This window comes from Kockovaella imperatae (assembly GCF_002102565.1).
Source record: "Kockovaella imperatae strain NRRL Y-17943 chromosome Unknown BD324scaffold_20, whole genome shotgun sequence".
Classification (NCBI taxonomy): Eukaryota; Fungi; Basidiomycota; class Tremellomycetes; order Tremellales; family Cuniculitremaceae; genus Kockovaella; species Kockovaella imperatae.
In genome coordinates, this window is record NW_019028960.1 from 112,729 (window position 1) to 133,443 (window position 20,715).

At 52.6% G+C, this 20,715-nt stretch overlaps 11 protein-coding genes across 11 annotated transcripts; 4 read left to right on the forward strand and 7 right to left on the reverse strand.

Moving 5' to 3' along the window:
• Positions 1-9: 9 nt before the first annotated feature.
• On the forward strand, positions 10-3,664 carry BD324DRAFT_668589 (hypothetical protein; the record flags this gene model as incomplete). Its single annotated transcript, XM_022018926.1, has 12 exons — positions 10-226; positions 267-326; positions 364-1,046; positions 1,088-1,183; positions 1,221-1,319; positions 1,356-1,595; positions 1,634-1,954; positions 1,980-2,162; positions 2,198-2,706; positions 2,743-2,873; positions 2,910-3,070; positions 3,125-3,664. The coding sequence occupies 12 exons, from the start codon at positions 10-12 to the stop codon at positions 3,362-3,364; spliced, it is 2,940 nt and encodes a 979-aa protein (XP_021867852.1). The 3' UTR covers positions 3,365-3,664.
• Positions 3,415-4,788, reverse strand: BD324DRAFT_639660 (CYTH-like domain-containing protein; the record flags this gene model as incomplete). Its single annotated transcript, XM_022017262.1, has 6 exons — positions 4,322-4,788; positions 4,199-4,274; positions 4,103-4,152; positions 3,786-4,050; positions 3,629-3,732; positions 3,415-3,586 (listed from the first exon to the last, which is right to left on the reverse strand). The coding sequence occupies exons 1-6, from the start codon at positions 4,736-4,738 to the stop codon at positions 3,416-3,418; spliced, it is 1,083 nt and encodes a 360-aa protein (XP_021867853.1). The 5' UTR covers positions 4,739-4,788.
• A 142-nt stretch (positions 4,789-4,930) lies between these two features.
• Positions 4,931-7,294, forward strand: BD324DRAFT_585044 (amidohydrolase family-domain-containing protein; the record flags this gene model as incomplete). The annotated part of the gene is made up of 12 exons (XM_022013718.1): positions 4,931-5,267; positions 5,306-5,409; positions 5,448-5,645; positions 5,690-5,860; positions 5,903-6,063; positions 6,104-6,146; positions 6,190-6,417; positions 6,472-6,483; positions 6,519-6,669; positions 6,708-6,745; positions 6,785-6,855; positions 6,895-7,294. The coding sequence occupies 12 exons, from the start codon at positions 4,931-4,933 to the stop codon at positions 7,292-7,294; spliced, it is 1,914 nt and encodes a 637-aa protein (XP_021867854.1).
• A 96-nt stretch (positions 7,295-7,390) lies between these two features.
• BD324DRAFT_654114 (UPF0390 protein) lies at positions 7,391-7,787 on the reverse strand (the record flags this gene model as incomplete). Its single annotated transcript, XM_022018750.1, has 3 exons — positions 7,391-7,421; positions 7,476-7,576; positions 7,650-7,787. 3 exons carry the CDS (start codon positions 7,785-7,787, stop codon positions 7,391-7,393), a joined length of 270 nt encoding a protein of 89 aa, XP_021867855.1.
• A 144-nt stretch (positions 7,788-7,931) lies between these two features.
• BD324DRAFT_639672 (adenine phosphoribosyltransferase) lies at positions 7,932-8,830 on the forward strand. The gene is made up of 3 exons (XM_022017263.1): positions 7,932-8,076; positions 8,156-8,472; positions 8,624-8,830. The coding sequence occupies exons 1-3, from the start codon at positions 8,005-8,007 to the stop codon at positions 8,784-8,786; spliced, it is 552 nt and encodes a 183-aa protein (XP_021867856.1). The 5' UTR covers positions 7,932-8,004; the 3' UTR covers positions 8,787-8,830.
• Positions 8,831-11,777, reverse strand: BD324DRAFT_639675 (hypothetical protein). Its single transcript, XM_022017264.1, has 2 exons — positions 11,071-11,777; positions 8,831-11,019 (listed from the first exon to the last, which is right to left on the reverse strand). The coding sequence occupies exons 1-2, from the start codon at positions 11,311-11,313 to the stop codon at positions 8,944-8,946; spliced, it is 2,319 nt and encodes a 772-aa protein (XP_021867857.1). The 5' UTR covers positions 11,314-11,777; the 3' UTR covers positions 8,831-8,943.
• Positions 11,772-12,762, reverse strand: BD324DRAFT_639676 (hypothetical protein). Its single transcript, XM_022017265.1, has 3 exons — positions 12,719-12,762; positions 12,320-12,681; positions 11,772-12,268 (listed from the first exon to the last, which is right to left on the reverse strand). The coding sequence occupies exons 2-3, from the start codon at positions 12,371-12,373 to the stop codon at positions 11,828-11,830; spliced, it is 495 nt and encodes a 164-aa protein (XP_021867858.1). The 5' UTR covers positions 12,374-12,681; positions 12,719-12,762; the 3' UTR covers positions 11,772-11,827.
• Positions 12,763-13,292: 530 nt separating this feature from the next.
• Positions 13,293-15,982, reverse strand: BD324DRAFT_639680 (hypothetical protein). The gene is made up of 4 exons (XM_022017266.1): positions 15,066-15,982; positions 14,433-15,009; positions 14,094-14,384; positions 13,293-14,046 (listed from the first exon to the last, which is right to left on the reverse strand). Exons 1-4 carry the CDS (start codon positions 15,717-15,719, stop codon positions 13,376-13,378), a joined length of 2,193 nt encoding a protein of 730 aa, XP_021867859.1. The 5' UTR covers positions 15,720-15,982; the 3' UTR covers positions 13,293-13,375.
• Positions 15,983-17,432: 1,450 nt separating this feature from the next.
• BD324DRAFT_277955 (hypothetical protein) lies at positions 17,433-18,765 on the forward strand. Its single transcript, XM_022012361.1, has one exon. It carries the CDS (start codon positions 17,759-17,761, stop codon positions 18,542-18,544), a length of 786 nt encoding a protein of 261 aa, XP_021867860.1. The 5' UTR covers positions 17,433-17,758; the 3' UTR covers positions 18,545-18,765.
• A 94-nt stretch (positions 18,766-18,859) lies between these two features.
• Positions 18,860-19,803, reverse strand: BD324DRAFT_654120 (hypothetical protein; the record flags this gene model as incomplete). The annotated part of the gene is made up of 2 exons (XM_022018751.1): positions 18,860-18,973; positions 19,045-19,803. The coding sequence occupies 2 exons, from the start codon at positions 19,801-19,803 to the stop codon at positions 18,860-18,862; spliced, it is 873 nt and encodes a 290-aa protein (XP_021867861.1).
• Positions 19,804-19,860: 57 nt separating this feature from the next.
• Positions 19,861-20,715, reverse strand: BD324DRAFT_278263 (hypothetical protein; the record flags this gene model as incomplete). Its single annotated transcript, XM_022012362.1, has 4 exons — positions 19,861-20,124; positions 20,172-20,363; positions 20,416-20,616; positions 20,655-20,715. Coding segments are annotated over 4 exons (496 nt in total), but the record flags the coding sequence as incomplete, so codon positions are not given.

Here is a 20,715-nt window from a genome sequence, read left to right on the forward strand (position 1 = left end):
TCTCGGGGCATGGTTGTCCTCGCCTTTCTCCTATCCTTCCTCTTTCCTGTGCTTGCCATCCAAGCCAACGTTGCTGGTATAGTGGACTGGCACAAACCGCTGATTGGCGAGCCTCATCTCGGACCCACCCCTCCGGGAATATACGATACTTCAAAGGGAAGGCGTGTTGTCTCTCTGACCAAGAAGAACGTGCTCGCTTGCATAGATGCAAAGACGGGAGATATAGGTGGGCTGAAAGGCTGCCAGAACATGACCTGACCTAATAGCCTGGAGACACCTCTTTGACGAGAAGGATCCAGTGGTGTCATACCACGTCCACGGGGATGGTGAGTGAGGATATCGGAATTGTATGCTGATCTGCAGATGTCATTCTGCTCTCTGGGTCCGGAGGAGCCACTGCCCGATCCATATCTATGGAAACTGGTCGTGTCACCTGGGAGAAGACACTATTGCCCGAATCTGTTGCTCAGTTGACCGTCCCTGTGCACCTGGGTACAGATGTTGGGTTTTCAGATGACAGCGTCCTGGTCCTGTCCAATGGTCGCCGGATTACACGACTGGCCATCAAATCTGGGAACCAACTCTGGAGTCTGGAAGCACCAGGCGTAGGCGATACCATCCTATTCAAGCAGTTGCTGGTTTCTGGTCCAACTGTCCATATCCTCGCTCTCTCATCGGGCTTTTCAAAAACATCATTGACCACCTTATCGCTCTCCCTCGAGACCTCTGAGCCTCGAGGAGACCTCATTCACGTCCCGTCTATTATCTCAAATCCCTCGCAAGCTCTTTTGGCGGCAGCTTCCACACCTGGTTCCGCTCAAGTCGTTTGGGCCGAACATGGACGAATAAGAACAGCAGAAGTGGACACGCATGGAACTCTGGGCAAGACTAAGGATCTCATGCCAGGTCAAGGGCACGTCTATGATCGAATCCTCGAAGTCGATGGACGACACCAGGGATACATTCTCGGACAGAAGGAGAATATGGCCGTCCAGATCATCAGGGTCAAAGATGGTGCGCAGATCATTGACGAGTTCGACTCCTCGGTGAGATTCATGATTCTTGCGATTCCGGCTGACTAGCGCAGCATCATTCTGCGGACAAGTCGGACTCTGTCTACGCTGCCTCGAGCCTCAAAGACTCGCTCACGTTTAGCCGAGTGTATTGGACCTTCAACATGAACGTGAGTTCTGATGCCTAAGTCTCGTTGACAGTCGTAGGCCGGAGTCGCACAGACGTACACGCTTCAAGGTACTACATCTATATCCACCGCATTCACCTTTTCGTTCGACACAGCCAGTCATGGCGTACTTCAAGGCGTGAGTCACAATCGGCTGTCGCGAGCTAAAGGTCAGCTGGCCATCGCTCCCACAATCGGTCCAAAACAAATGCCTCAGATCCTGCTCAGTACTTCCAGCGGCGCATCGCTTTTGGTCGAGCAAGAAGCTACGCGGTGGATAAGGGAAGAGAGTCTCGCAGATCTCGCTGCCGTCCGTTTCGTCACTTTGGGCGAACCCGCCGTTGAGCAAGTCGGGCATTTGTTGACAGAGGAAACGTTTGTCCATCGACTCGGTCGACACATTTTCGAGCTCAAAGTGAGTGCTCACTCCATGCTCCGCACTGAGCAGTCCAGGATCTTCCAGGTTTTACGCTCCGCCTTGTCAAGCGAATGATGGGCAAGCAGACCACGGCTTTGATCCCGATGCAGACGGCCAGTTTGCATCGCGATCAATTTGGATTCCAACAGGTCCTCATAGCCGTCACTCGTTCAGGCAAAGTGTTCGCTCTCGACAGCTCAAACGGATACGTTCTCTGGACTACGAACCTCGGCACGTTCTCGTCGGAGGGTTCCAATCTCCATGTCGAGGACATGTGGGTGGTAAGGGAAGTCGGGGAGGGCGTCAATCCCACTTTGGCGGTCATTGCGACTCGAGAGGCCGCCGTGAGTTATCGTGTATCCAGTGGAAGCTGATGGGCAGGACGTTGTCGGGTACCATATCGACGCTTTCACCGGTCACGTTTCGGGAGACGAGGACGATCTCACTCATGTGCCCAAGGGGAAGACGCTCTTTCAAGGGCACCTGAAAGCCGCCTTTATCACTCGGCACGAACACTGTGGTACCAACAACAAGGTCATCGCCGTGGTAGACTCGTCGGATACCGTGGGTTCCGGAAAAGGGATCCAGCTGACATTCAGGTCTACTTATTCCCGGCATGCAAAAAGGTCGCAAGGGCGCTGGCAAACGACACCATGACCTACACGAGTCTGACCAAAGGTCTTGGTACACAGACATTGACAGGTTACAAAATCGGCCAAGCTGTTGATCTGCTCCTTTCGTCCGCCCCTCAATGGTCTTATCGCTTCTCTGATGGCGAAGTCCTCGGTTCAATTGCGCCCGCAGGATTCGACTCCATCGCATCCTTTGGTCGTGTCCTGGGCGACAAGTCGACCTTTTACAAGTACCTCAACCCGCATCTCGTAGTCATGACCAGTACGCACCCGCTCAAGCAGACTGGCTCCGTCACGGTGCTTGACAGTGTGACTGGCCGTACTGTGTATACGGCCACCATGGATAATGTGGACTCTGCCAGAGGGGTCATCGCCACCATGAGCGAGAACTGGCTAGTCTTTACATGGTTGGAGACCGGTGTGGGTTACCGAATGACTTCGGTAGAATTATACGAGGACGGGAACAAGGGGCAAACGTGAGTGGGCCTACTTGATCTTTCCTGACCATCAAGGCCGGGAACGTCTTCATATGCGCAGACACAGGACCTCAAAGTCATCTCTCAATCATTCATCGCACCCTCTGGAGTCAGACAAATGGTGATGACTCGGTCGAAGTTCGGAATTACCATGAAAGAGCTTGTCTGTGAGTTTGGAATGAGGAATGCCTGCTGAGACGCAGACGTGAATGATCGCGGACAAGTCGCTCATATCGCCCGACGGGTGCTTGATCCACGACGACCGACTGGGAAACCCACTTCAAGCGACAAGGAGGAGATGTTGATCCCGTTCGATCCTATGATCCCTCCTGATCCAAAACGTGTCATCTCGCATAATAACCAGGTAGGCATCGGATGCGCGTGACAAGGGGTGCGATTTGGCTAATTGATTATGTAGGTCCTCGGCGCTACTTGCTTGACTTCATCGCCTGCTCATGTCGAATCGACGTCACTGCTGTTCGCGCACGGCCTCGACTTGTTCTTTACTCGGGGTCTCACCCCTTCTGGCTCCTTTGACATTCTCTCGGACGCATTCAATAAGCCTCAACTGGTGTTCACGCTGCTGACTTTGTTAATGGCCATCCGGGTCAGTCAACCCATAATCAAAGGTAGACTACTGAAAGCCAAGTGGAATTGAGGAGTTCCATAAGAAGCGCAGAAGACGGCAAAAAATGCATGACATGAACATTTACTCCACATTGCGAATGATCATTCGGACTGTATCGAGAATCGATTGTAGTATATCGTCGAACCTATTCGATTCGCCTCGTGCTTCTTTCTCACCCTCGGCCAGGAGGAGTGGAACGTCGAGCACTTCAATCTCGAGCTCGTAGGACAGTTGAGGCGGTCCGTTTTCTTGCTGAGTAAGAGTCAGAGATGTCCGCGCGGGACTCTGACCCACTCTCATTGTCACAACGGTCAAATCGATCCGACAGAATTGATGTTGATAGCATGCCCTATCCTTCTCTCTGACATGTAACGGCTGACCAGAAGGTACTTCGGGGACTGAAACCCCCTTTCAGCCTTTTGTGCCCGTCGAGCCTAATCTTTCAACTCACAAGGCTCTTCGGTACTGACACTGACTCGCCAATCAAACAGCTCATTGGGAGAATGGACATTCAGGTCCCCTATTCGATGCTTTACGATACATCCACCGGGCAACAGGTTGCCAGCACGATCCCTCGACACGCGTAATTTGTGTCCTCGTTGACCTCCATAAAACGAATCACTATGCTGTTCTCTGAAGAACTTGATCGGCGCTGGAGATTGTTGAGAGGATTGAAAGGCTGAATTGAGCAAGCCATTCAGGTTCTGGTTCATCCGCTGGAGCACGCCTTAGCGAAGAGGAAAATGGAGAGGCGGTTGAGGAACATACCTTGTGCATTGTGGATGCAAAGTTACCGACTGGATAGTCTGGCTGTAAGACTGGGAAAGTCAGCGACAGGAAGGATTTAAAGTCAGATCGGCTCACTGATTTCAGTCCTCGTTGGAAGCTTTATACGTTGTGGACCGGCTGGTGAATGTAGGGTTCCTAACTTGATCTCAATCTACGTTTGGTCAGTATGTTTTGAATAAGCGTATCGTTTGACCTCACCTCTACATGCTCTCGTCCTCTGGTACACTCCATGATCCACTCGCCGACTTTCTTGGTGAACTCATTCCTAGGGGCAATCCCAAAGATGGAGGGTATGATAGGCATATCTGACAGATTGCGTTGGGATGGACGATGAGACGGATGATGAGGATGTCCATTGCTCTCCCCACGCTGTCTCTTGCGACTTGGCCCCGCCTGGTCCACCTCGTCATAGGAAGAGTGATGTTCTTCCTCGTGCGATGGTCCTGCGTCATATTCCTCCTCATCCTGAGAGCTACTCATGTTTTGATAGTCGGGCCAAGGGATACTTGGTGAAGAAACAGGTGAGGCGTAGCGGGGAGATCGATTCACGTTCCCAGGAGGGGTAGGCAGACTAGTATAGTGAGGAGGTCGCTCGTGCAAAGGCGTATAGGACATGAGTTTAGGGGGGAAGGAGCACAGGTCAAACGGAAAAGAGACCTCGAGAAGATCAAACGCGTAATTTCAAGGTCCCGACCATTTTCGAGTGTGGAGGTCGTCCAGATATGATTGCGTCCCTTCGGGATTGATCATTCTAACCTCGCTTCTGAGGCGATGACTGAAGACTCGGAGATCCGCAGACGACTCAAGATGGCCCCTAAAGGAGAGAAAGATCCGTTGCTCGATGCGATCAAGCCTGCGACGCCTCGTCAGGCGAGACCTCCTCGTCATATTCGACACCGTCAAGCTGGGAGATCATTACACCTATCTCTGACTCTGGGGATCCTGGCATTGGTCGTGCTCTATGCTAGGCAGAACAGATCATCATTGAATACCTACAACTACGGAGGGAAGAAGCTTCCGATGAAGTACGCTGTCTGCTCTAGAGAAGGCAAGAAGATCTACACTGTGCCTGAGGAATCGGGTGTAGGTCCGGTAGAATGTGTCGTCGTGCAGGGCAAATACGTAGTAGATACGGGCAGCATGGGTGAGTCCGTTAGCTTGTAAAGACTTGCTGATGAGAAGCACATGTCCGTCGCAAGTGGACAGAACCGCAGAGCCAGGCGACATGGCAGTGGACGTCAAAAATGAAAGTCTTCTATCTCCCTGAAGGACACACCATGACGCCAGTACGTGCATCTTCACCCAGCTCGAAACTAAACGGCAGGGTCTGATCGATTCACATGGGCATCCGCTACAATATGGACTGAGTCGTCAACTCCAATTGACAGGCTCGACGTCTATACCAGAGATCGTTGAGCGGGTAGAGGATTACGTACGAAGTAGCAACTTGCCGCCTGGTACATGGATCGAGGGTCTTGGCTGGGATCAAAATATCTGGCCGGTCAAGGAGTTTCCGACAGCCGTGAGGGACCTTGAGTATGGATCGAGATTACTGACGATTGCTAGACTGATCTCGATACACCTCTTTTGAAAGATAAACCCATCATCTTGTCCAGGGTGGACGTTCACGCCATCTGGGTATCCCATGCCGTACTTGCGCAACTTGGCCCCTTACCAGACACCGTCGAAGGTGGCAAGATTGTCCGGGGCGCGTCAGGGGAACCCACTGGAGTCTTTGTGAGTCTCGCGGCGTCAAGATCCAGAAGACTGACTCGTCAGATCGACAACGCCATGGATCTCGTTATGGCTAAGAAACCGCCATACACGGAAGCTCAGTTATCCATGTCCATCGAGAGAATGATGGATGACGCACTTGCAAAGGGGATGACGGGCGTCCACGATGCCATGCTATCTCAGAATTATGTCCCGGTATTCGAGAAGTACGTGACGAGCCCTAATCTCAAGACCCTTACCCTGCAGATGGGCCAAAGAAGGCAAACTCCGAATGCGTTTTTACTCCATGGTGAGTCTCCCGGGTCGGCCTGCTCCAAAGCTGAGCGGCCAAGCTACGATGCACAGATCGCGATGCATATTGTGGCGACGCAATCCATCGAATCTACGACGCCCATGACGGTCGATTTACCATGCAGTCCGTCAAGCTCTTTGCAGACGGCGCGTTGGGATCTCGTGGTGCCGCGCTGCTCGAAGATTATTCAGATTCGCCAGGATGGAAAGGGTTCCTCTTGTCTCCAGAAGAGACGTGGGGACCGTTGATCAAGGCCTGGTATGATGGCGTAAGTGGACTGGTATGAACCTCACTTCTGTGAACCTCGCTCAAACCTGTCCAGGGCTGGCAAGTTGTGAGTAAGGAGGATATACCGCTCTGAAAGGACAGAACGTCCATACGATTGGCGATAAAGCGAATCACGTCGTGGTGAACGCTATAGAGGCTGCATTGCAAGGCAAGGATGCAGCTAGACAATTCCGTTTGGAACATGCTCAAATCATGGCTCTCGATGATCTCAACCGGGCCGCCAAGCTCGGAGGTGGGTCAAGGCTATCATGGGTGTCGCTTACCCGGTAGTCATCGCTAGCTATCAGCCAACGCACGCCACGAGTGATGTGAGCCTCATTCTATCAGTTCCGGCCTTATCCATACAGATGAAATATGCCGAAGATCGACTGGGCCCTGAACGAATCAAAGGAGCTTACGCTTGGAAGACGTATCTGAAGTGAGTCGCTGCACTACCCGACTCTATTGACTTTCTCAGGGCTGGCGGCAGGATCGCCCTAGGCTCTGATTTCCCAGTGGAATCTATCGATCCCTTGAAAGGCTTCTACGCGGCTGTGACGCGGTTGGACGAAGATGGGACATCTCCCCACGGACTGAATGGCTGGTACGCAAGTGAAAAACTGTCAAGAGAAGAGGCTCTCAGAGGGTTCACAATCGATGGCAAGTCGATGACGACAAGGGGGTCCACATTGACAAGTTTTACAGGAGCCTACGCATCGTTCTCCAACTGTACTGGATCCTTGGTCTCCGGGAAACGCTTTGACGCTGTGATTTGGGATGATGACCTCTTGGAGGTTGATCAGGGAGAGATGTTGGAAGTGCAAGTCAAGGCGACGTTTCTCGATGGGCAGTTGGCCTATGGGTCGATAAAGGGGTAGCCGAAAATGCATACAACATGATATCTCGAGGGTCAGTCATGCCAATTTGGGCAGACTCACCATTGAGACTGATCCAACACACAAGTCATTCCCCCTTCATGCCTTACTTTTACCCTTGCCCTTGCCTCTGTTGGCTGAATCAGTAGCGGCAAGCAACCCATTGGAGACTTTGAAAACTTACGCCTCGAGCTCCCCTTGATTTCGCATGATGGTCAATTTACCTGCACTCGCAACATTGATCATTTGCTTTTCGATAGAAGCATTGATCTTAGTTGAGAGTTGCTAAGAGAGAGAGAGAGAAAGGTTCGCGTCAGCGTTGAATGGGGACCAAACCCGAAGACCCTGTCCCTCTTACCTTTTGTTGTTGTTTCTCTTTCACCTTTTGAGCATTCTTCGGTGCGATGTCCCTCCTGCCCTTCTTGGTCTTGCCTGTGTTCTTCCTCCCTCCAGAAGGAGCCTTGGCTTTGAGTCCCTTGGAGGAGCCTTGTGCCATGTCTCGAAAGAAGGTCTCTCACGAAGCGAACAGGGCTTCACCGACGAGGGATGGTTGTTGTTGGTATTGCAGGAGGGCGGCAAAAAGTTTTCCACACCCAGAAATCAAAATTACAACCCAAAGAAAAAAAAGCTCAGTAGATCACAATCCATCGTCTTTGGAGGGGAAAAGTCTGATAATCAATACTTACTGATCTACAACGACAACGACGACAATCATGTCCAGCAGTCAATCCAGCGTAGCTCATCTCAAATCCTTGCTTGGCGTCCACCCAGGCTTCCCAAAAGAGGTGAGTCGATTGACATCATCTCCCGCGACTGTGTTGCCTTTGTCTCGCGCTGACCTTGACCTTTTATTTTACCCCCAAGGGCATCACCTTTCTGGATATTTTCCCTCTACTGAGATCCCCCATTGCCTTCGAGACGCTCATCACCCACTTCACTCATCATATTCTCGAGGCTCATGCCGGATCCGCACCGGACGTTATCGTTGGTCTGGACGCCAGAGGGTTCCTTCTCGGACCTATCATTGCACTGAGACTTGGAGCCGCTTTCGTCCCCGTCAGAAAGAGCGGCAAGTTGCCAGGAGAGAACTTCAGAGCGACTTATGCGAAAGAGTATGGGGAGGATGTCTTCGAAATGGCAAAGGATGCTATCAAACCGGGTCAAAAAGTCATCGTGATTGAGTGAGTGTCAGGAAGCGCGCGCAGCGCAGCGCACCGTAGGCAGCGAAGGCCGAGCAACGGCTTCGCCAGCTACGAGGCCTTGAAATCGCACTGCTTGAGGTCGTCTCGTGCTGTTTTTGCGTCCGGCCTTATGTCTGACGCTCCGCCTCAGCGACCTCATCGCCACTGGTGGATCTGCTGCTGCAGCTGGAGAGCTCATCAAGCAGTCCGGTGGCAAGACTCTCGAATACCTCTTCATTGTCTCTCTGCCATTCCTCAACGGAGATAAGAAGCTCGACGCCCCATCTTACGCCATGATAGAGGCCGAGGACTAGGCTGAGGGTGTGGAAAAAAAGATATAGAGGATATAGACATGCATCTTGTTGTGCTTTTTACTTGGTCGTCGTGTGGTGGTCATTTGGTGCTTTTCGTCAGGATGGTTGTATGATACAGGTTCTGCCCTTTGGTGGCCACTGGGCAATCGCGTAGCGATCACAGGTGAAGTATGCTGATGTACGGTCTTGGCTGAGGGGAGCGGAACCGGCGAGGGGCAGCTGCGTCAAGCCAGAGATGAGCGTCCAGTAAATCTTCTTTGACGGGTCCAGCCGTACCTGTGCCCCGCATGTCCCCTGCGGAGCGATCAGCGCTCATGCTCAATTTATACTCTAACCCACCTGCGTCTTTCGAGTCCGCGGTATCATGATCACGGTGGGGATGAGTAGATCTCCGCTCCCTCTGCCTATCATCCTGGTCTCTTCTCTGACCGGATCCCTCAAACACCTGTGCTTGCTGCCAATTGTCCTGCCCCGCGGATGCCGCGTATTCAGCATGCAACAGATTCTCCAAATTCGCAAAACTAGCATCACGTTCGCCGCCTTCTTCTGTCCTTGGAGATGGTCGGTTCTGCAGCTCGACGTAATCTCGCCTGATCTCGGCTAGCTCCATCATTCGCCTTCTCGATCGTTGCAGGCTTGCCCGGAGCTCAGTGTCCAAATGATTCAGTTGATCGATATTCAACGGTGAATCCACTTCGTTGGACCTCTGCAACGGGCCGCGAGAAGAAGGGGCACTCTGTCGGCTGTTCGCGGTTGATGAAGTCGAGCTCGTCTCTGTACGAGAGGACGTGGCTACCGTCGCAGCAGCAGTGGGAGAATAGGCAGCTCGATGTCGGTGGGAAAAGGCCTCTCGATCAGCATATGAACGGTGACTTTCCCAATCCTCTGATCGATTCGCTATACTTGCTGGGTTTCGGGATCTGACAATATCCTGCGCCAGAGACCTGAGGTGTTCGCGCTCCTCTCGCTGGATGGCTCGGATTTCATCGTCGATGCGCAATGAACCAGGTTGAGACTGCTCAAATACCCTAATGGGCTGTCGATGCGGTGGTCCTTGCCAGACGGCATGAACCTCGAAATACCTCTCGTTTGGTTCTAAGAGAGGCCTTCTACGGCGCCAGGAGCCTTGGTCCGAGTCTGTATTGGAGGATGAGGCTCCCCTCGCCGACAGAGGTAGGTGGCTCATCCTCGATTCGACTCGCATCCCTCTCGATGTGAGCGAGTCGGGGGCTAACAGTACATCTTGCCATCGAGGAGCCGTCGATGTACTTGGCGAGACCTCCGGGTAGTGGACGTTGGGACGAATTTCGTCGTCCCTGGCGGATTCGGAAGCGAGGTTGAGATCAGTTGATGAGCGTGCTCCGAGCGCATCGGAAAGGAGGTCAAAGGTCGACTCAGTGGTCTCAACGAGGATACCCGCGGGGTCTACGAGAGACGAAGGATCCGCCATCTCTCCTCGCATCGCAGGTTCGTAGCTCGAGCTCATGACATCCGGTAGCGGGATGTGTCTCGCGGCGAGCGGAGATTCCGATCCCAGTGATTCTAGCGTCTGAGACTCCGGTGAGAAAGCGCGACTCAGCAGGTGATCCGGCGTGATCGTAGAGGCTGGGGACAAGGGAGCCGATCGAACGTAAATGGGTGTTGGGGGTGGTTGACGGAGATTGGTCGGTGGCATGCCCTGTCGACGAGGATGTATATCCATAGAAGAGAGACGTTCCGCCAAAGCAATACCATTATCCAGTCGAGTCGCTCGTCGTAATTCACCCTGCTGTCTCGCATTACGGTATTCTCTTCTGGCTCCTCTGTCCCTTGCCAACGTAGCCAAAGCAGCTGCTGAGGAAGCCGTCCCAAGATTGACCGTATCCGTTCTTAACTCTGTCCTCAGTGCTGAGATTCTGGCGTAGGTATTGGTTTCCGTCTGTCGAGGTCTTTCCCTCGGCGTAGCGGGTACTCCATCAGGATGATAGGTCGATTCAATGGGTGGAGGGTTGACTGAAGAGGCTGGGAGGGGAACAGATTGAGAGGCTCTGTCGAGGAGAGCGGTAATCTCTTGCATGGTGATGGGTCGAGAGAGTGATGACACATCCGCCCGGATCGATGAAGAGGTTTGATGCGCGGGCATTGAAGGGGATGGCGGAGACGACGTCGACGGTCGTCCAGAGGCATGAGAGGAATGTATGGCCCTTCGTCTCCGAGAGCTTGGAACGATGGCACCGGACTGGGGATGAGCTGTCTACAGACAAAGTCAGTAAGTCTTGCACAGGTATAGAAGGGCTTGACCTACATCCTCTAGGTCGAGTCTACCCATTCCTAAATCACCCATGTCTCCTGCAAAAGCTCTTTCGAGCTCTCCTGCTTGAGCTCTGAGCCTCTCTACAGCTTGACTCAATTGCTCTACTCGATCAGCGAGAGAGTCGCGGAGCTCTTCCAAGGATCGCAGGAGAGCACGAGTGTTTTGCGTGTCGGGAACATAACGGTCTGATCGGGACGGTCCTGGCGGCGGCGGCGGTGCCGACGATGGAGGCATAGTCCACTACAGTATGAGGATGTCGTATCTCAAAACTCGATGCTAGCGTTATGGAGAGTGTCCCTGCCAATCGAGTCTCTGAGAGTTACAACTGTAAGACTTGATGCAACCCCTTTCAGATAGCCCTTGATCAAGAGACCTGAAATGTTTCACCGCCTTTTCTAGATAGAGCGGCAACGACGACGGATCACATAAACATTGGAGTGACCAAGAAGAGTTGCGTCCTTTTAGGATATGCTGGTGAAAGGTGGTAGCTTCAAGCACAGAGAGCGGGTTTATCAGATTCTGCCGTCGTATCCAGACCACGAGAAGCCCAAGATCGTTGCTTCTTCGAATCCTAGGTGGACGGTGATCCAAACATATTCAAAACGTCACCACACCACGAGCCGGGTTTCACCGAATACACGGAAACTCTTGGAAATCCTGACCGAGGGTCTCGTCGCGAGCCTCAAGATGATATGGATGATACATCGCCGAAATAGCATACAACGACTGGTTTCCGCAGTTGATATCCCTAGAACAGTCCTCCGAATCGCCGACCCTTTGATTTCTTCTTCTTCTCCTTCTCTATCATTTCCTCCTCCGAGCTCTGTGTGAAATCCTCAAGATCTCCCAATGCCGACCTTTGCACGTCATTCCGTGTGGTCTGTGATTTCCGAATGGACACACTGCCGAACATGTGATTTGATGGAAGCTGAGAGTAGAGGAGTGGAGAGTAGTCTCGATGTAAATCCGGCGCAGGGTCTTGAGCTGAAGCGCTCGACGAGCTGGATGCGGTGCCGCTCAGCGATCGCGATGAGGTGGTGGATGTTGGTCTACTGCCACATGACGAGCAGGCATTATGCGAGTCATTGGACGTAAAGCTCTCCGTAGAGAGGTGTCGAGGAAGGTACGGTCGTTGATCAACGAGGAAAGGGTGAGACGACATGATGTGTGAGAGCAGGCCGATTTCGCTGTGAGGTTGGGACTATATTGGTTTCGGGTTTGACTCTGATCGGATGGTTAGATCAGGATCCCATCTCCATCCTTGCTTATATCTCTCTCCTGAGGGCGTCAACATCTCTTCACTTTGACGAGGCGTCAGTACCTCCTCATAGTCGTTAGCTCGTCAAGTCGGACTGGCAATGCATTGTACGCCTCCCGATGAGATGTTGAAGTGATTCGAGCTCGACGGATCAGGACAATAGAGTGGGTGTGTTTGAAACATCTCTGGATTCCATCATCGACTCAATTACACGAATGTGAGCAGATCGGAAAGGGAGACAGCGACCTGTCGCGTCGTTAAGGTGTTCCCTCCATTGTTCTCATCAAGCGACTATTGGAATGCAGACGACAGACGGTCGCCATCTTGTTGACTAGCCTTCCGTTCTGATACGGTCAGAAAACGCCACATCATTCGACGTACAATACAGGTCTCAAATTTCGCCCAGCCCCATCCATCCTCTTGCCTCCGACATTCATACCCTATTCGGCGCTCGATGCAACTCCTCAACGACCATGGCAGACACAGATATGTAGCTAGCTGATCAAGGACCTAAGGGATGTTGGTCTTCGCCCGCCTCATCCAGTCCGCTTTTTGGAATCTCACGTCGCTCATCAAATCTGACGCCTTAGCTCTCTATCCATATCCACCCAACCCTCTCCATACACTCCACACTTTCCCCAGTTCTACTGCCCTCTCGCCCCGCTCACTGGGCTTCTACTACACCCAAGCGCATTGCCTAGAACCTTCTCTCCAAAACATATCTACAGAAGGCTTCTTACTAGTCGTTCAAATTGGAATATCAAACGTTTTATAGGCCAGACAACCTTTTTCCTCCTCCGTTCGAGTCCCACAAGACAAGGACGGGTGGAAAAGACGCTGGTCCGTCCACCCTTGATGTGTCGTTTACATCGCACATTGAGGACTATACGGTCCAGACATTCATTCTGTAAATGTACTTGTCATGACGTGTATGCAGCGAGCTCCTCTGAAGACAAAATTGGATCATGCACAATGTAGATTGATCCAACATTATTAAGCTATGTACAGCTAGACAAATCTCTAGGACAATGGTCACCCTTAAGTCCCTTTGAGATGGTGCTCTGACGTGCCAAGCAGCGCCACCATGGTTTCGATGAACCATTCTCTCTTCTTGATGTAATGGACTACCACTGTTCCTCCCCTTTCATCGGCGTCGTCGAGAAATCTAGACGATCGACTTGGTCGCATGTCGAATAAGGTTGAAACTTTTTCAGTGTTCGATTTGACCCTCCATTCAGACTCTGGGACGGAAGCCGGACCTTGAGGATAGTCGCGCAATTTGGACAATGGGGACCCTTCAACAAGCGATTCAACATTCTGTTCAGCCGTCTTGATCCCTCTCAGAGGACGGAACGGGACCCCAAATTTGGACACCGTCGAGTACGCGTCGGCCAGAAGCCCACCGCGAAGCAGAGTCGTCTCGGTATCCAACCCCGTTGACTGCTCTTCTCTCGTCTTGGCGATTTCCGAAGGAAATAAGAAGCCGTGTGAGTAGACTGTTCCAGCTCGAGGGTGATCGTAGATTCCGCATTTTTCCGATACCCAAACAATGTTCTCCTTCTGGGGGTGTACTGTCATCCAGCGGCTGACCAGCTTATCCTCCTTGCCGTGGGTCATCTGTCGAAGGGGAGGGAACGAAGCGACGTATTCGGCGAGATCGAGTGAGAGGGCATAACATTGACCACCCATAAATTTGTTCTTCACGAGGTCTGATCATCGTCAGCAGTAGTTCAGCCAGGTCCTTTAATAAACTCACAACCCCAATATGCCATTTTTCTAGGTATCACTCGTAGTCGCCTTTCGAGCTCTCCAAGCATGATGAACGAGTCATCGTCTGCCTTGACGATATAATCTGGTCTGCGCTCGCCCTTTTGCACTGGCTTGGGACGAGCAGCAACGTCGCTCTGGCTCGCAGGAACAGGAAGATCGTATGTCGCAAAGTCGTAATCGTCGACCATGGCGTGCTCAGCAGCCCATGTGAAGTAGGCGTGAGTCTTTCCTTGGTTCATATTTTCGGGAATATCCAAGATGACAATGTCATTGAAGGCTGCGGACAGGTCAGCGTGGTGTGACCCCAATCGCTCATCACACTCACCTTCCATTTCGAGCTCGACCGCCTTTCGATGCCGGTGAGACGGTCGACCCATAATGAACCTAAGTCTCACGCTTTTACTGCCCACTTTTCGACTCCGAGCATGACTCGCGTAGCTCATGCGGATCATATTCCGCCTAGCGACGGCCGCGTCGTATGTGAAGACGCCGACAAAGACGCCCACTGGAGGTGTGTCGGAGAGTGCGCTCTGGATTTCGCCAGCACGAGGAGCTGTTGACTGACCTGGAAACGGCCAAGCGGACATGTCAGATGTCAGTGGCTTCAAAGTGAGCGTGTCGGAAGAGCCAAAGGGGAAGAGGCTACGATGTGCATCGGTTGATCCGTGCGGAGGAAGGTGAGAGTGGTCGAGGTAAGTGGGAGGGGGAAGGGGGTGCTCCGATGAACCAGGTCCGAAAGATTCTCCTAGTGGATCACGGGTGTGTTGGAGAGAGTAGAGGGTTGGGTAGTCAGAGGAGCAGTACGCTCGCCAGGGAAGCGCTTGCTTGTCTGGCTCGAGAATGTACTTGAGTAGGATGGTCATGGAGACTGCGAAGCAGCCGAAGAAGAAGAGGAAGGAGACCTTGAGAAGAGAACGGTCAGTCGCATGCTCTTGGTCTCGCCAAACATTCCACTCACGATGCCCCAGGGGGTAGTTGGGACATAGGCCATTGTCCGTGTGAACCATTTTGGGTCATCTGCTCTCGACAAGGGACTCGAGAAGTCGCTCATCAATCGTTCCCTCTCTTTTACTCTGGTTCCGGTGCGTGATCCAGTGCCGGTGAATCCGAGGGCGTTCAAAGCCCTTCTCCATCGTTTCGGACGACCCGATGGTATTCTCAACGGTGGAGGCCTAGAACGATGGTTGGTGATTTTTGGAGAGACCAGACTGGACTCGACGCCACTTGTGAACCATGATGGAGCATGATTACGCTGATAGGTCGGTAGAAATTCATCTTCATCGACTGATTCAGGATCTGAGCGTGTCACGGTAGACGTGGAAGTTCGAGGACTAGACGGACCGGCGAGAGCGTTGTACTCTGCTTCCATGTCGAGCATGGACGCACGGGCGGATGGGAGTGGAGAGTTTCGTCGAGAGAGGGGCGGTGAACCACCTGGTGTACCGGGAACTGAGACGGGGAGGATGTGATGTGGATCTCTCACGAGAGGCATGAGCGCGGTTGTAGCGGATAAGAAGACGTCAATGCTTGGATTTTTGATACGCGTTGGCGAGGTGTAGCCGGAAGAGCTTGCTTGATGAATATTATTTGCGCTCATGGAGCGACCCGTCATGTCCAGGGTCAAGTGTCGCCTTCGAGGTGTACTGACGCCACTGTTGCTAACGGTCGCTCCACCCGCCAGATCCTGCAAGGGAACAGAAGACGTGAGGGTGCGACGGAGTGGAGGAGTGGAAGGACAAGACGGCCCCGCGTCGGAGGTAAAGTCCGAGACGACCACCAACCCCCGACGCGGTGAGTCGTCAGATGAGAATGTTGGGGACGTGATGGTGATGGTGGTGTGGTGAAGTAGTAGTGATGATGATGATGATGATGATGATGATGATGATGGTCGTCTAGTCTAGGTATGGGCGCGCGACCCGTTTATGACCTAAAACACGCCCAACCACCCCAACCCGCACTCGAGACAAAGGAGACGAGTGTGGCTGCGGATTGTCTGAATTCCAAGAGGGTGGGTGTGGTCCCAAGGGCGCAAGTAGTCGTGGATGCCGCTGTGTGATTGTAAAATGGTGGCAGTGAGAGCGATGGTGACGATGATGACGATCACTGCTGGGGATATACCCTGTCGCAGACGTTGTCCAAAGTTGAGTCTTGTGGAGTCAGAGTGCTTGAATTGTCTCTCAATCCACAGATGAGATCTCTCTTCTCTCCTCATAAAAATGGAGCGCTGGTGCTAAGGATTTTTTTTAAAAAACAAGGGGGTCGTCCGCAGCAGCAGCGACACCACGTGGAGTTGTCAACAGTGCGGCTGCGGATGGGGTATGGGAGGGGCGGGTGGTTTGAGGTGAGGTGAGGGCTTGATGAGTATGGAGGAGATGTTGATGAGTTGCAAAGAAGGTGTGATGTCAAGATGAACATGGGGTGCTGCTGCTGCTGCTGCTGCTGCTGCTCACTGCTCACTGCATTTGCTGCTGCTGTTCTCTGACTGCGGTATGACCGGGCATGCAGCTTTAGCCTTGTACGGCTGCTTGGCTTTCTTCTGCGCCTCCCCCAAAATGTTCAACTCCGCAGCAAGCAATTTTTTCGAACTACTCCCCCATTCGGGTATTTTAGATTCCGCCAAGTGTGACGTAACATAGCGGGGTGGGGAATCCAAATCACGTGATACCCTTTTGATTCATCGATCCCAAAAACTGCCCGTCACTCGCCGAAATGTCGAAACGAAGGTCCACCTCGAAGAAACTGCAAGGTACCCAATCTCATACCATGAGAATCCGGGTATCTCTCAAAGATCCACCGTTCTCACCTCCGTCCAAGATCCTCGTCCTGATCCCGGCGAATGTACAGACCATCTCACACCTCAAGAGACATCTCTGGAGCTCGTTGAGTTCACTGCAATCTGTTGTGGATTCATGGAGAGATCTCAAGCTGGAGATTGAAGGTTTCGAGTTGCTGGGTGGGAGCGGAGTAGAGCTTATCTTGGAATCGGACGTGGTCGAGTGAGTTCCAATCATACGAGTCATGGTCAATCAAGGAACGCGCCGATTCTGATTCCGTCTCGGTCTCCGCAGAGTTGGCATTCGACCCGAGTGCTCGACGCGTGCTTCGAATGCCACACAGTCAGTGAAGAAGAGAAAGAAGCGACGAACGGTATCGCTGGAAGCTCATCGAGCCGTCAAGAAGCCCAAAAGGGAGGAGAGCCTGTCCAAGTTGCTTGCTCAACAAGCATCGGAGCATCAACTAAACGGGACGTCAGCAAATACGCAACGAGGATTTGACAACGCCGACTCTGACACCGAGTCCAGCGACACCTCTTCAGCTTCGTCATCATCATCATCATCATCATCATCATCATCATCATCATCATCACCATCATCCTCATCCTCATCCTCAACTTCATTCTCCTCGTCTGAATCCTCATCTTCTGGATCCTCATCCTCATCCTCATCCTCGGCCGGTTCCTCGTCCACTTCTTCCCCCGAGCCCGCGACTCGACCCGACAAATCCCTCTCAAACCCCTTTCCCGTCCTTTTGAAATCTTTACACGTACCGCAGCATGTCCCGCCCGGACAAGGCAAGCCAGAGACGAGAAATCGTAATGCGAGACGGAGGCAAGCGAGACAGTATCGCAAACAAGAGGCGGAGGCGAGCGAGATGGCAACAAAGACAATACATTCCGTGCCGGATGCCTCTCTCGTCCAGAGCGTGCCATCTACATCTATGGTGCTATCATCGCGTGCTCCCGATGCCTTGAACGCTCCTTCGTCCGGCAGCACCAAACTGCCGAATGCCAATCGGAACAAAAAGAGAGGATTCTTCAAAGAGATGGAATCGCTCAGAGGCGTCCGGACAACATTTGACGACGATCAAGGCGGCAGCTCTTCATTTGTCGGAACGCGGGATTCAGCTCCGAGCGAGCCAATACAGACCCACGAGGCGTTCATACCAGATGGAACCATCCTGGCCCCCAAGTCCACTCCCTCGAGTTCTTCTCGACGGTACATCCGACCGCCATCTGAGATGGTTGACCTGCCCAGCAATGTCATAGTCACATCGGTCGAATACAGTGCTCAGCGTAGCCCGGCATCACTGACGCCCAATGGCAAGTATCGAGGCGCAGCGTTCGGTCATTCGGCGATCCCTACATCAGTCCAACCGTCTCCAGCTCCTGAGGCAGCCACTGCGGCTCCGTGCGCCCAAGCTGCCACTGACGATGCATCCCGCGCGTCTACTTCGCATGGTCATACCTCGCCCTCACGCACGAGTCATACCGACTTTACACCCGACGAGTTCTCGGCCATTTGGGAGCAAATTGAATGGCATGCATTCGACAAACTCGAATCGATCGTGGCAAGGTCGACCTACGACGACCTGAGAGGACAATATCTGGCGCGCATGGTGAGTCTGCTTCGGGAGGTCCCCGGATCTGACATTCTGTAGGAGCTCGTCCTGATTGGGTTCAGTCCCGAATTGGGCATGAGACTGTATCGAGTTGTCGAGATTACACCTCTGAAGAGCGTCCTCTCGCCCGTACCACGTTGGTGGGAAGAAGAGGAGCAAGACGAGGACATCGAAGTCAGTCGAGAGGAATTTTTGGCGCCATCGAACGAGTTCCGGACGGATTTCAGGATCGTCGGGCCTTTGGAGGGATATTTGAGATAAGCAGATCAAGGCACGCCGCCTTCTCGATGTCAAATAACGAACTACACGAGGAACAAAGCGATGACCATATCACGTAGCATGACCATGCATCCATCATCTTGTTGTTCCCCTGACGCGTTGTACCAGCCTCTGGATAGGGTTCAAAGCGAATCTCGCAAAGGCAGGGGCGAGTCCTATCGAAGCGGCGATACGGAGTGGCAAGAGGGCCTGAGCATTGAGAGTCAGCCAATAGTTACAAGTCCTGTCGCCAAAAGTCCTGAGAATCGACTCTGACCGACCTTGACAGCGACATATGCAGCGATAGCGCTGGCCACTTTCTCTGCGACCATAGGAGATCCTGCATCCAATACCACTGATAAGTCTTCAGGCATAGGTGTAGGGTCCTTCGAGTCCTCCTTTGACGTCTCTTTCGACGTCTTACTGTACCCCAGTATACCGTATCGCTTTCCGACTTTCTCTACCCTCTTTGAACCTTCTTCCATCCACTTCTCCACCGTCTTCCTCCAATCCCACGTAGGATCTCCTCCCCCTTGCTTGCCCTCCACCCCTGACGGTCTTTGCCCTTGTGACACCGACGCTAGCCAGCCTACTATGCCTGCTCCTAGACCGAGAGCTTGAAAGATCCACCAAAATAGGAAGAGCGGTAAGATGGCCGTCAGTTCATGTAGGATCAAAAATGAGATGGCTAATGAGGGTAGTGGTGTACCGGTCCGTTGGGACAGATCGTGTAATCTGGGAAGGTAACGTTGCAATAGGGACGAGGAGGTGGGTGTTGAGTTGACAGCAGCGGCGTCCACTATGGGTATCTTTGACGTAGTCCTCTCATCTTTCCTCAAAGATCGAACTTGGTCCTGCGTGAGCGGTGATTTAGGATGGGTTGATGGGGCTCTTGACCGTGGATCCTTAGCGGTGGTCGAATGTGCGCGAATCGCGGCATCGCGGCGAAGCCCAACGGCGAAAAGAGGCTCATATGTATGTCTCGAGGCGGCTTGTTTGCTTGACTCAGCAATGGCATGCGCCATACCCCGGAGCAACATGTCTCCGGCGGTACTATTGAAAGACAACAAAAACATCATCCTCGTGCTCGTGTCGTCCTTCGGACTTTTTGCATTTCCGGTATTCCCGGCATCCGTGATGCTGTCACAGACTATGCGGGTTTCTATGAACAACCATAGACAGTAGAAGGTGTGCTTCACTAATATACAAGCATGCAATATGGTACAGGTCGTCTATCTTGTGGTATCCTTTGAGTGGACAGTGAAGGCGTCTCATCGTCGATGGGTCGTGTCGTTCGTAAGTGTTAGAAAGGGTGCGGTCTATTCCGCGACTACCTCGGCAGGCAACTTAGCACCCGAAATCTGTAAAAGAATCAGCACGATGCTTGACGTGAGGCGTCAAGACCCACAATGCATTGTTTCAGCCAGCCAAAGTTACACAGCTTTCCACTCGATTTCCATAGCTCCGGTATGATCTGCCCTGGACATCTCGACTCGATGAGGACAATATCGTATGAGGACAAGTTGACGATGGTGGAAGTTGAGACGATGGATTTTAGGTTTGAGGCGCCCATCGCACTCAAGCAGAATGGAACGAGCTCCTGAAAAGGTGTCAGTCATCTCCTCCCCTCATCAATACGGTGCCTTGCTCACCCGCACAGTTGAAAGAATACTGGAGTCACCCGGTGGTACCAAGAATAAGAACTCCATTCCCTTGAATGGCTGACGAAGGCTTCGAGCAATCGCACTCGACCAGTCAGCCCCACCCCAATTAGGGTCAACTAGCTGAGAACAGCGATGGTTGAAAATCTTCGAAGGACCGGGAGAGATGAGATAAGCTCGCCAATCGACATCCTGGTATGAGTCAGCTAGATGCGTCAAGTTCAACTCACCCTCTCAATGGCGTCTTCGATGAAAGCAGATGCGAGGCACGGGATGCCAGAGGCTAAGGCA

Coding starts and splice junctions, on each gene's coding strand:
- BD324DRAFT_639672 (XM_022017263.1), top strand. CDS start 8,005: ATGTCCAGCAGTCAATCCAGCGTAGCTCATCTCAAATCCTTGCTTGGC. Junction 8,077..8,155: donor ACCCAGGCTTCCCAAAAGAG/GTGAGTCGATTG, acceptor TTTACCCCCAAG/GGCATCACCTTTCTGGATAT. Junction 8,473..8,623: donor CAAAAAGTCATCGTGATTGA/GTGAGTGTCAGG, acceptor GCTCCGCCTCAG/CGACCTCATCGCCACTGGTG.
- BD324DRAFT_639675 (XM_022017264.1), bottom strand. CDS start 11,313: ATGCCTCCATCGTCGGCACCGCCGCCGCCGCCAGGACCGTCCCGATCA. Junction 11,020..11,070: donor GTAGACTCGACCTAGAGGAT/GTAGGTCAAGCC, acceptor CTTTGTCTGTAG/ACAGCTCATCCCCAGTCCGG.
- BD324DRAFT_639676 (XM_022017265.1), bottom strand. CDS start 12,373: ATGTTGACGCCCTCAGGAGAGAGATATAAGCAAGGATGGAGATGGGAT. Junction 12,269..12,319: donor GATGGAGATGGGATCCTGAT/CTAACCATCCGA, acceptor TCCCAACCTCAC/AGCGAAATCGGCCTGCTCTC.
- BD324DRAFT_639680 (XM_022017266.1), bottom strand. CDS start 15,719: ATGACGGGTCGCTCCATGAGCGCAAATAATATTCATCAAGCAAGCTCT. Junction 14,385..14,432: donor GGTCGAGCTCGAAATGGAAG/GTGAGTGTGATG, acceptor ACCTGTCCGCAG/CCTTCAATGACATTGTCATC. Junction 14,047..14,093: donor AAAAATGGCATATTGGGGTT/GTGAGTTTATTA, acceptor GACGATGATCAG/ACCTCGTGAAGAACAAATTT.
- BD324DRAFT_277955 (XM_022012361.1), top strand. CDS start 17,759: ATGGCAACAAAGACAATACATTCCGTGCCGGATGCCTCTCTCGTCCAG.